General features: G+C 41.4%; 1 protein-coding gene across 1 annotated transcript in view; it reads left to right on the top strand.

Annotated features, from left to right (window-relative positions):
• tbc1d32 (TBC1 domain family, member 32) overlaps positions 1 to 13,683 on the top strand; it is a 101,679-nt gene that overhangs the window by 27,277 nt on the left and 60,719 nt on the right. The window contains 7 exon segments of the mRNA XM_034217130.1: positions 1,039 to 1,240; positions 2,672 to 2,742; positions 3,622 to 3,760; positions 6,335 to 6,422; positions 6,919 to 7,037; positions 8,534 to 8,653; positions 8,900 to 8,988. Coding sequence (XP_034073021.1) covers positions 1,039 to 1,240; positions 2,672 to 2,742; positions 3,622 to 3,760; positions 6,335 to 6,422; positions 6,919 to 7,037; positions 8,534 to 8,653; positions 8,900 to 8,988 — 828 coding nt within the window.

Genomic DNA, 13,683 nt, shown 5'->3' with positions numbered 1-13,683 from the left:
TTCAATCAGGAGAGACGGTTTTGATGTAAGAACACATATTTATGGCAGAGATACACAAATGAATGTAATGGAGTTTTGGCGATTAGGCCCCGTTGTGCAGGAGTATCATTCGGGAGGGGAGAACCGATCCGATGAAACCCCCCCGGGGTCTAGACACTGGTGGTGGTGAATGGATAGTTGGGTCGGTCTGAAGGGGAGGGGCTTAGCTTGACCCTGGATTCAGAGGGACGGGAGGTGAAAAGGGGTGGAGGGGGGTTGCGTAGAGTCACCTGAAATGACAGCTGTCAGAGGGGAGAGAGCAGACTTAAAAGGTTTGGCAGAGGGCTATGACAGGCTCTTGGGAATAGAGCGAAGTGATTGGTTTAGCTGGAGAGTGACGCCCCCGATCACTTATTGAGAGGAGAGAGAGTAGTTACACAGGAATAGTGAATGAAGAGTAAAGACGGTCTTCCTGGTTGAACTTGCGCTGAGCTTCATTTGTCAGTCACTGAGGATGTATCTTCAATACATTCAAATCTCATTACAGCAAAAAAGATGTTCAGGGCACTCAGTGGCCCTACACACACATTTTGTATCCTGTTATAATTGTTGTAATTCCATTAGTTCTTATACTTATGCTACAAAATCAGCATCTTAATGACCAAGGGGCTTGTACTATCAGGCCTTTTGTCATTTTATAATTTAACGAGGCGCTATTATGCTTTTTGGGTACCACTTTACAATAAGACTACCCTTATAAAGGATTCATAAAGGGTTTATAATTAGGTTATTAAATGGTAAATTGTAAATGGACTGTACTTATATAGCGCTTTATCCAGTCCGGTGCCTTGCTCAAGGGCACCACGGCAGGGCAGGAGGTGAACTGGGACCTCTCCAAGTAGAAGTCCACACTCCATATTTTAGGTCTGGTCGGGGACTTGAACCGGTGACCCTACAGCTCCCAGTCCAAGCCCCTACTGACTGAGCCACTGCCGGACATGTGCAAGCTGTCACATGTGAAAATCAGACTATTTCTCTTTGTTTGTTCCCCCTCTTCAGAACCTTTCCTGCTCATGTCATCGTGCAGTTCACCCTCATGCTGCTGGAGAAGGAGCTGTCCTCCCAGAGTGACTCTGACATGTCCCAAACACGGTGTGGAGCCTTTATCTTCGTCTGTCGGCAGATGTACAACACCTGTGAGGGTCTGCAGGTCCTCCGACCCTACGGCCTGCACAAAGCGGTCGCTGCTGCATGGAAAAAGGTCAAGTGTTTAGATTCACAATCTCAACCTATTGGATTTCCAATCTGATTTGAAGTGGTTTAATATCAGTTCAACAATTATTTGGAAACTCATTTGGGAAACTTGTTTGTTTTGTAAAATTCTCCTTGCAGTTTAAAAGTACTTAAGGCAAAAAAGACAATAAACACATACAAATTGAAATTATTATCTCATTATAAAAACAATTTAGCATCATAAATCTGGTGTTGCTGTATAGAATTGATTGTTTATTACAGGCTGACTGAGCACATGTAAGACATTAGATCCTCTCTCAGTGAGCACTGCCTGACTAATCCCCTCCATAAACACATAGTAAGAGATGGTAGATAAATGTTCCATTTCAATATTTGTTCCGAGAATACCTAATGGAGGGGTGTCCATGTCTAATGATGAGTTTCACTGGCTAGAATACTCCCGTCATGTTTCATTTGCTTGATGAATGCCGTGTTCTCTCTTCATTCTTTCAGTGCAGCAAGAGAAGTGCCACCGCTGCTCGCAGATGGAAGGGAATTAACTAACCATTGTAATCTGCTCCGTTTAGGTTCTAAAATGTGGCTTTTGTCATAGCAATTCATCGTTTGAACTGAAAAACTAAACTGAAAACAAAACAGACAACTGCAACCAAAACCAAAAACACTTCCTAACAACTCCTAATAGAATACAGCTACAGAGGAACTAGACGTAGTGAAACTGCCTCTAGCTGGTAGGAAACATAATTAATGTCTGTTAGATATCTGTAAACTCAGCACACAGTCCCTCTTACTGCTGTGTTTTTCAAATCATTCACGTCAGAAATGAACTCATGAGACATTGTGGCATCAGCATAGACTATTTTTACACTTACTTCCTCATGACTTTTGCCCATTGTTTGTTAAATATTAATTATCAACTTGTACGTACTGCATGTACTAAAAGATGTCATGAATCCAAGTCCACATCTGTTTTCATAGTCTTACGTAATGTAAAAACACCGCTGACCTAGAGTCACCCACTATCAAAAGACACCAACTCGAGATTGGGGAAGGCATCTTAATGAAGTTGCTTTTAATTAGTTCACGAGGGAAAGAACTGTTAATGGTTTAATTGATCAGAATGACAGTTTTGACCCTGATTTCCAACGTTTTTCGATGGTGCCAGAAGGTTTTATAAACAACGCTAATACACAGGAGAAGGAGATGAATCCAGTGTGCTAGTGCCTTCATTTGGCTTGATAGGGATGCACGAAGATAATCGAAAATATATATTAGGAATTGCAATATCAAGATAAAACATAAAAGGCAGTTAGAACAACAGTATAGCAATGTAAAGAAGTGAGAGCCACATGAAAACCTTCAGATATGCCACACACTTGTAAACACTGAGAAAAATAAAAGGAAAACTCAAATTAAATAATACATTTTACTTTATTTTTAGACCAGTTCTCTGTCAGAAAGGGTCCCAACACCGGTACCTGGAGCCACTGCTGGGACATTCTCCCACAACATGTAAGGTTCGAGTATTTTATTCAATTACAGGCTGAATTTAAATAAAGAAAAATGCAATTACGACACAATAATTGGGTTCAATAGATGAGAGTAACACATGCGTCACTTCCGGGCAAAAATGACAACTCCGCCCACTTTTTGGGGAAAACAAAGCTGTCATTTGAATGGCGGTCAATACAAATTCTGAAGTTTTTGCCAATCCGATCAGAAATGTAAGAAAACGGTGGATTTTCTGATCTTCAAAAAGCCCGATTACGATGGCCAGACAGGCAAACAATTACATGAAATCATTTGAAATCGACGATCAGGCTCGATATATGGGTAAATATAGCAGTTGGCGATCGATGTCCATAGATGAGAGTAACATCTACGTCACTTTACGGCCCCGCTCACTTTTGGGGGAAACCAACGCTGTCATTTGAACGGCGATCGAGCCTGAAGCCACAGAGCTCTTCTGTTACTGTCCTTTCTTCTTGGAGGAAGTCCAGAAACACTGAACTCTGGATTTGTTTTAATGTTTGAGGTGCAATGAACGACACAGCAGCTTTTTGGCATGATAAAACTATTATTTCCCGCCTCGCTCATGAGAGCTGGCATTACAGCTGGCAAAATTACAGCCTCGTCTACTGATTTTAATATAACCATATATCAAGCCTGATTTTTGTGTTCAAATGAGTGAATGTAATTGTTTTCCTGACTGGCCATCGTGATCGGGCTCTTAGAAGATCCAAAAATCCACGGTTTTCAAACATTTCTGCAAAAAAACTGTGTTACTCTCATCTATACAACTTCAACTTTTCTCTTGATTGTTCCGCTGTGTAAGGCAGTGCTTTCGCTCTGTGTTACAGCTCACTGTGTTTCACTCTGACTTTGGAGCAGGCTCATCTGGGAGGAGACGCTGTTGGACAGCCTGCTGAACTTTGCTGCAACTCCTAAAGGTCTGCTGCTGCTCCAGCAGACAGGAGCCATCACTGAGTGTGTCTCCTACATGTTCTCACGCTTCACTAAGAAACTACAGGTGAAAACAAACACCGTTCTTTATGAAGCTACACAACTATGACTTTGGTTATTTTCAATTTGGTCCTTTCTAATAATAGAGTTCTAAACTTTGTCTTTGTATTAATGACTTAGTTTATATGTGCTGCTTCTTAAGGCACACGCTAACTGATCATAGTTTCTTGGAGCCTATCAGTATTTCACACCCTGCTCCCCACATACACACCTGGACGTTTCTCAACCTTAACTGCAGGTAATCCCTGAATGAATTTGAGGGTTAAAGACAGGGGGTCCGCGGGGTCTTAAAAAGTATTAAAAGTTGATCAATCAATTTAGCGAAAATCAAGGCTATTAAAAAGTATTAAAGGGCATTTCCCAAGGTATTACATTTAGTAGCTTGTTTTCAATAAGTATATAAATGGTCCAAAGAGGTTGTATTCTACAGTCTGCCTGAATGTAATCATTGCGTAGGTGTGTAGTGTGATTCTGTGTAGTTTATTGATGGCATCCCGTTGGGTTTGACGTCATCTGAACAGGACATCGCACGCTCACTGCTTGATAGCGCGCGAAGCTCCGTTTACGCCGGTTGTTAAACAACATCGTTATGGGGAAATGCAAGTGTGCGTCCAAACGGTTGGAAGATAAGGAGGAAGGACAATCAATACTGTATATAGTCAATGTGAGGTAAAGTGTGTCGCCAAGGTAACCGGTTAAAACTCGAAGTGGCGATGAGGTCTTAAAATGTACGGAAAGGGTCTTAAAAAAGGTCTTAAAAGGAATTAAATCTGACTTCAGGATTCCTGCATATACCCTGAAATGGCACAAACTGTGGTATTATTTGACATGTGTTTGACTTTACAACAGTTGATGTAAGATACTACTTCTCAGGAATTCCAGATGTCCAATGAATCCCTTTCTATAAAAGCACAAGTTAAATTGTAAGCTATTTAATTTATACAGTATAACTATCATGTGCCACCTTCATATGAATACAAAAACAAAACATTGTGACTTCGTTACTGCAGAAGATAATCATCAGTGCTGATATATTTCTGTGGAACTGTTTCATCTCCATCTCCAGTGGCTCTGTTTTTAATCCCTCCTGATCACATCAATGCGCAAGAAATATGACACTGCTCAGGTGATTGTTTGCCACAGTGACTGAGTTACAATAAGCCAACCCTGAAGCAAGGATGCAGGATTAGAACAAAAAACATCGAGCGTAGACGCCTGAGCAATGGAGCAAGATGAACAGCTGCACACCCTCTATCAGACTCGGTGGAATAAAATAAAGTAAAATATAGCTTTTTGAAAGTTAAAAGTCGCATCACTAAGCTTGAATAACTCATGGTAAAATATCATACAGTATTTAAACCCTACAAAAAACTCAACATTTTACTCTGAAAAATGTATTTCGTTGTACAGTTTCGTTGGATCTGGCCCTTCGTACATCCAGGACATGGTTAAACCGTACACCCTAGCACGTGCACTACGCTCTACATCAACCAAACGGCTCGCTGCACCCTCGCTGCGAGGGAGACCCAAGTTCCCATCAGCAAAAACACGTGGGTTTGCTATCCTGGCTCCAAGATGGTGGAATGAGCTCCCATTGACATCAGGACAGCAGATAGCTTGCACACCTTCCGGCGCAGACTGAAAACTCATCTCTTTCGACTCCACCTCGAGCGATAGAATTACTAACAAAGCACTTATATACTAATAAAGGACTGGCTTATCTAAAGCCAGTTGAGTAGCACTTGAAATGTTTGGCTCTATGAAACCTGATGTACTTTATGATTCTGTTTTCTTCAAGGTTGTATTTTGTTGGTCGAACGCACTTATTGTAAGTCGCTTTGGATAAAAGCGTCAGCTAAATGCAATGTAATGTACAGTGAAATACAAATATGCAAGCTTTCAGCATTTCTAGTCTTTGTATCTTATAACATCCCACCCTGCAGAACATTATGCACCTTGAAACGCGGTATTCATTCTGTTTCCATGTGTCATCTGTAGCCGAACTCAATCTGCAGGAGATGTGGCGTTTTGTTTCTGCTGTTCCTCAAGGCCACTGCCATATTTCCTGAGGAATATGCAATAGCCTGGAGAGTTACATGCAGATACTCCCACACAGGGTTTAATGTACTATTCTCTGATTCGTACATATGCCTTTATATATACATATTATTGTCCACGTGCACGTCTTACTGCAATCCCCTGTGGGCTTAATTTACTGCCAATGTTTACGCACTCTGGTAATTGCGCCTCTCGTTTTGCATTTCACTATAGTTAAGGAAAATAATTACATTTTGTCTATTTTTAGTTGTGTTGTAATTAATGCAGGGCCGGCACAATCAAAAATCAATTTGCAATTTCTGCTTAGCGTACTAAACTTCGTCACTAAGTGCTTTTCCTAGCAGAGTCACGGCAGAGTTTGCATACTGAATGCCAAGTTTACAATTCTCCCTTTCCTTTTTTCCCCCCCCCGCAAAGTTTATCCTTTCCAAACTCTTATTCCATTTTGACTTGCCGAATCAAAAATGGTAAAAGCCTAAACAAACGTAGGGGATTATTGTGTTTCTATTTGTGTTTTCTGCAGGTGAGCCGCTGTGAGAAGTTTGGATATGGCGTGATGGTGACACAGGTGGCAGCAACCGCTCCAGGGGTGGCAGCTTTACACACTTCAGGTACTAAAGCACTTGAAGACAAACACTGGCCTGAAGTGATGCTTAAAGCTTGCATCCACAAATGCTAACAGTCGACAGAAAGCAGGCATCGAGAGGCCAAGGGAACAACGTGCTTTTCAAATCATTTCTGACAGCATATGTGGAGAAAGAAAGCTGAATATAAGGTGTCTTTTATTTCAGGATTATGTGATTTAAGTACCTGTGTGACAAGAATTGCAAATCAGATTATGATGTGTATTTCAGAAACACGTTTATAAGTAGCATAGATAATCAGGTACATGTGGGAGAAGGATGCCTTAGGCAGAGAGCGTGGCATACAACCAATACAATCTAAATCATTAAAACTGTTTACTCATTTATTACAATTTCCACGGTTTGAATTTGGCTAGAGACTCTATGCATGTTTTTCCCCTTTCTTTATCTTCCTCCATATCTGTTAACTCTATTGTCTCTTCTACATTCATATTCATATCGATACCACTGGCTTGTGTTGCAGGTTTGGTCCGTGCTCTAGTGGTAGAGCTGTGGTCTGTTCTCGAGTGCGGGATTGAAGAGGTGGGGGTGGTCTGTCCCAGGCCCACACCCATGGAGCCCATAGACAGGAGCTGCCTTAAGGTACTGCGTGTTTGAGTGGGTGGAAAGTGCCACTTTATACAGGGGGTCCGCGGGGTCTTAAAAAGTATTAAAAGTTGATAAATCAATTTAGCTAAAATGAAGGCTATTAAAAAGTATTAAACGGCATTTTCCAAGGTATTACATTTAGTAGCTTGTTTTCAATAAGTATATAAATGGTCCAAAGAGGTTGTATTCTACAGTCTGCCTGAATGTAATCATTGCGTAGGTGTGTAGTGTGATTCTGTGTAGTTTATTTATGGCATCCTGTTGGGTTTGACGTCATCTGAACAGGACATCGCACGCTCACTGCTTGATAGCGCACGAAGGTCCGTTTACGCCGGTTGCTAAACAACATCGTTATGGGGAAATGCAAGTCTGCGTCCAAATAGTTAGAAGATAAGGAGGAAGGACAATCAATACTGTATATAGTCAATGTGAGGTAAAGTGTGTCGCCAATGTAACTGGTTAGAACTCAAAGTGGCGATGAGGTCTTAAAATGTATGGAAAGGGTCTTAAAAAAGGTCTTAAAAAGGTATTAAATCTGACTTCAGGATTCCTGCACATACCCTGTTATACCAAATTGATTATTCTGAAAGAGGATCAAACTAAATTGATTGATTGAAAATGTAACCTTGCATGTCTCTGTCGTGGTTTTGGATTTATGTTTTCCACCTTTGTTTTGAAATGTTTTCCTCTTTGTATTATGTCTGGTCCCTCTCCCTGTGTTTTTCCTCCCTGTCGTTAGTTTCCCTGGTGTGTCTAATTGTCCCATGGTGGTGGTGGGGTTATGGTATGGGCAGGCGTATGTAATGGACGACAAACACAGGCCACTCGATTCACAACATAACCCTAACCCTACCCCTCGCACCAGATACTGCCTGGTTTTCGGACCCCCCCCAGACTCCCCCATTAAAGCAAAACTGCACGTTTCAGAGTGGCCTTTTATTGTGGCCATTCTAAGGCACACCTGTGAGGTGGGATGGATTATCTCGGCAAAGGAGAAGTGCTCACTATCACAGATTTTTTCAGATTTGTGAACAATATTTGAGAGAAATGGTTATTTTGTGTTTATAGAAAAGGTTTTAGATCTTTGAGTTCATCTCATGAAAAATGGGAGCAAAAACAAAAGTGTTGCGTTTATAATTTTGTTCAGTGTAGTTTAGACAGTAGCTGCCGGGTCCCGCATGAGCTCAGCCCCGCCTTATATATATATATTTTTTTAAAGCTTTATACCCCAAATCAGCACTTTTGAAACGGGAAGTGAAATAGAGGGATATGAGGCATGGCTAGAATGGTTGATCTGTTTGGTATTTTGAGCAAAACACTTCATAGACATGTTTTTTATATATTTGTATATATCTGAGACCTATGCTATTGCCTACAAATAGCATGATAGGTGACCTTTAAGTTATATCTCTATTTCAGTTCTTTCGCACTGTTTTTATTGTATTGTACTACTTCCTCTAACCCTCGGGTGTTTCTGTCCCTCTCTCCAGTCCTTCCTCTCCTTGGTGAACCTGCTCTCCTCCTCCCAGGCAGTTTGGGAGCTGCTTGGCCGGCAGCCTCTTGCCAACAAAAGTGAATACACCCTGAGAGAGATGCCAACCTCCATTCCTGTGAGTGATTTGCACACTGTGTAACCCACACTTCATGCAATACCTCTCTCAGCCATGTGAGGGCATGTTTGCACTTCTTATAATGCTTTCATCCACCACCTACGCATTTGTTTCACCTAGCCTCCCCCTCAAAAACCCTAATGCACCCAGTCTGATGTACATTTCTCACCTTACACATCGTGATTATCAACTGTTTTGCACCATAACTGCTGTGTTTTGTTCAAAGCCTCTCATTTGACTCCACAGGATATGATTGACAGGCTGATTGCTGTGAATACAGATGCTAAGATTCATTCCCTGTTCCACTATGAGCAGTCTCACACATTCGGCCTGAGGTGAGATTGATATATTTTGCTCTTCCATATTACTTCACATCAGACAGGAAGCACATGGTGACGGATTAGCACCTCCATACACACACACACACACACACATACACACACACACACACACACACACACACACACATACACACACACACACACACACACACACACACACACACACACACACACACCACACACACACACACACACACACACACACACACACACACATACCATGTATACATCACTTCAGGGGACATTACATTGACTTACATGCATTTCCTGGAGACTTATCCTAACCTTAACCATAACCAACACATGCCTAACCCTTAACCTTAACCTAATCCTAAACCTAACCAAGTCTTCACCCTAAAATTAATGATTCCCCTCATGGGGACCTCCAGTTTGTCCCCATAAGGGTGGCGAGTCCCCACACGTGACTGTGTAAACAGATGGAGGTCCCCACAAGTATAGTAATGCTAGGACACACACACGCACGCACGCACGCACGCACGCACGCACGCACGCACGCACACACACACACACACCCACACACTTCAGTCTTGGGCAATAGCAGACTGACATGGTTCTTTATTCTTTGATTACCCAGCTTTGAGAGGCTGATAAAAGGATTTCTCTGGATAAGAGAGAAATAAGCCGTGTGTGCGTGCATCTGTGTGTGTGTGACTATATTTTTATAGATCGGACATAACGAGTAAGAAAGGTAGTGATGGGGCTGAAATCCATCTGAAATGAAAATATATCCTCATTGTTAAGTACATTTAAAATGAGGTATATGGTTTCGGTAAAGGTTAAAACTAAACTTCAAAAAAAGATTGAATAATATCTGTGTGAGAAAAGTATAATCTTAAAATAGATTATTTATTTAACATGCTGAAAACAAAGGTTAATGCTGAGGTTAATGAACATCAAATGGCTCATAACATGCTTCAGTAAGATTAAAAGCAATCTGTTGTTTTCACACACACACACACACACACACACACACACACACACACACACACACACACACACACACACACACACACACACACACACACACACACAGGTGCATTGGTGTAACCTGGTTGTTGCAGTTCTGTTTGCCGCTGTGCCTTGCTTTTTGAATCACAATAGCTTTGCCTTGTTTTGGAGCCTTGCTGACTCACTCGCTCTGTCTGTGCCCGTCAGTCAGCCCACTCCTATTATCATCCAGAAGCCAAGTGAAAGGAACAATATCTTTATTCATTTGACTCGCAGACTGATGGATGCACTGACAAACACTCTGTGGGCTTCTAAATGTAGCGCTTTACTATCAATAGGTCAAAGCAAACCATTTTCATTTGAAGTATATTATTAATTCTAAGTTAATCCCAGCAAAATATATGTTTGAAGCTTCACACAGCTTCATTTATTCGTTATTAGCCTGCTACTCGCTGATGTTTGTTAGCATGGATTTATTGTGTTCAAAATCACTTCACTATTCACACTATTCTTATGTTATATGACTTATATTATAGGTTAGACTTGTAGACTTAGTAGTTTGCATTGGCTGTATTTGTATTTCGTAGAGAAGAGCGCCCCCTGCAGTGTAAAGCTCAGTAGTAAATAACATCAAAAATGAGTGTTTCAAACTAAATGCTCTTTTCATGCGTTTTCCAAGGCTCCTCGTCTTCCCTTACATATATTTTATCACAGTCTTAAATACTGCATTCAATTATTTTTCTTTGATGGTCTACACGAAAACTTCCCTTCTGAAATTCAAGGTAAACTACTTTACTTTTGTATCGAGGCTACATGATTTAAAACATGACCATTGAGCCAAGACTGGTCTCTCTCAGGGTCAAACACCCCACACATTATGCAGTAGCATAAATATTAATTTAGCTTTGACGCAAAAGTTTGTCCTATTGAATTTCTACTTCCACAAAGCAGTTTGCCTTGAATTTTCATGGGACATATTTTCCCTTTCTTGTGAATATCATTAGCCTACAGCGGCATCAGGAGCTTGTGTTGAATCCAAATAGCTCTTCCTCCGTTGTGTTGCATTATTTTCTGCTTGTTAATTTTCTACTGGATGTTTTGTATTTAACAAGAGTTACAGGTAGCATTAAAAATGAAAAAATATGGCCACCTTAAACCCACAGGCACTCTCAGCCGACAGATGGTACTTAAGATTCTGCATTTTTATTTTCCACTGAGACGTGAAGTTGTTTCAAAGAACCGACAACCATTTGCAACCAAACAATCGTCTGATGAAGAGACTGGGTTCTCAGTTGATGTTGTATTTATATTAGGTTTAAGAATGAATCTTATTGTGCATAAACGTTCATGTTGGCTCATTGTAAACTTTTAGAAAACTGGGTTTTACCCGAAGTCAACGCAGCAGCTACTAACACTGAAAGTGGAGCGACTTTGAGTCCTAGAGAAGCGTTATACAAATATTATGTATTGTGATTATACTGTGTGACCACAATATAGGGAGTATGGGGACTTGGCTGCAATCATTAGCAACAGTCTAACTAATACATAATAGATAATAGTTTAATATTCACAAAGATACTATTCTCATTGGTGTATTATAAATTACAGAGGATTCTAAGACCATTGGTTCCTACTAAATGCATACATCTTCAAAAACGTGTCAAATTCTTAGTCATTTCCTACTAAAAGCAAGGCACTGTAATTTTGAGCAAACGGCACTCCAACGGGAGTAAATAGTGCCTTTTTGGTGCAGAGTATTTCGAGCTGTGGATGTATACAAATTCAAAGCTAGAGTGTTGAACTGCTGTCTCTCTCTGTGTGCTGGTATGAGTAATTACCATATTGGAGAGAATAGCAAAGCAGCAGCAGTAATCTGGAGTTTATGCACCATATAAAAGAGAAACTATGTGCAGAGGAAAGTCACACATGTGCACAGGAAGAGAGCCCTTAGTGTGGGGACATCTAACGACAGTACGCTGCAAAACACAGAGTGGTTTTACTGGTGTCGATAGACTTGATCAGTATTGTGTGGACTTGTTTGGCAGAGGCTTGAATTCAGTGAGCATGAACATATTGGGGTATCTTGATTTAACTATTGTCCATGTTCACTGTAATCATTTAACGTCTTGATAGGTTGAATAGCTAATTGGTTTGTTTCTGATAGTATTGCAGGAAAGAATGGAGCTCTATGGCACAGAGCAATAACACAGGCGTTGGTTATACAGATGATCCTTGTCAGTAGGGTTAACATTTAATGGGATTTGATGATTAACCCTTTGCTAACCTTACCCTAAAATCAGCTTTCTCAATGAAACCTCTGAAGACGGTTTGAACTTTTGCAAATTTCACTAAATTGGACCAATGCAACCGAGGACTACACTTCAGCAGGATGTCGCAACTTCCTCATAAATAGAAGAATAGAGAATAGAATATAATTGGGAGGGATGAAACCCTCTTTAATGGTCACACATGCAGAGCACACAGCACACACAGTGAAATGTGTTCTCTGCATTTAACCCATCCTAGTACCAGGAGTCTGGTACTAGGAGCAGTGGGCAGCTATTGTACAGCGCCCGGGGAGCGATGGGAGTGAGGGGGGAAGGGAGGTGTCCGGTGCCTTGCTCAAGGGCACCACGGCAGGGCAGGAGGGGACCTCTCCAAGTAGCAGTCCACACTCCATATTTTAGGTCTGGTTGGGGACTTGAACCGGCGACCCTACAGCTCCCAGTCCAAGCCCCTACTGGCTGAGCCACTGCCACTAACATATTCATCGCAGGTTTAACCACCAGCACCACTGCCAAGCAAACAGGCTCCGAGCACTCCTGAGGTGCAGCCCCATCTTGAAAAAAAAAACAAAGAGTCCCCACAATTTCCACCCCTCTTGATCTTCACAAGCTAATGAGAGTTACAATCCCTCGGCCTTTCTCCATGCTGCTAAAAGCCACTTTGTTGTCATAATAATAATAATTTGAATTTATATAGCGCCTTTCATAACCTCAAGGTCGCTTTACAAAGAAACATACAAGGACAAGACATAAAACATAAAAAACAACATAAACATAAAACAGGGGGTGTAAGTGGGGGGGGGGGTGGGGGAGTGAGTTATTGTTGGAAGGCGATGTTGAACAGATGAGTTTTAAGGGTTGATTTGAAAATGTTGAGAGAAGGGGCGTTGCGGATTTCTGCAGGGAGGGAGTTCCAGAGGGTTGGGGCAGCGACACTGAAGGCACTGAAGGTGCGGAGGCGTGAATGGGGAATGGAGAGCAGGCTGGAGTCTGAGGATCGAAGGGTGCGGGACGGGATGTATGGGTGGAGGAGATCTGTGAGGTACTGCGGGGAGAGGGCATGGAGGGATGGCAACCAGCCCTCTATCCCCATGTTTTGGCTGCCTTTTTTATTCTTCACCCTCTCAGCTGTTGATGGCTCTGAACATTATTCTTTTTAAATGTCTGCTGCAAAATCAGCCCTAAGCACTACAGAGATTATTATGGATATGTTCAAAAGCCTTCTCAAATATGCTATGAATGAGACAAGGAAGGACACACATAAGGAATCTTGTTAACATATTACAATATCACAGGACAAACTATTGAATGATGAATTAAGTAGAATGAATGATTAAAGAAAGTAGTAGGGAGGACATGCAGTATGCCATTCTTATTTAAAAATGAGATTGGAAGTTACAATTTAGATTTTTACTCCATTGATAGTTTCAACATT

Source organism: Gymnodraco acuticeps, unplaced genomic scaffold, assembly GCF_902827175.1.
Source record: "Gymnodraco acuticeps unplaced genomic scaffold, fGymAcu1.1, whole genome shotgun sequence".
Classification (NCBI taxonomy): domain Eukaryota; kingdom Metazoa; phylum Chordata; class Actinopteri; order Perciformes; family Bathydraconidae; genus Gymnodraco; species Gymnodraco acuticeps.
The sequence above is the reverse complement of the archived record's forward strand: the minus strand, read 5'-3'. Positions and strand labels throughout refer to the sequence as shown.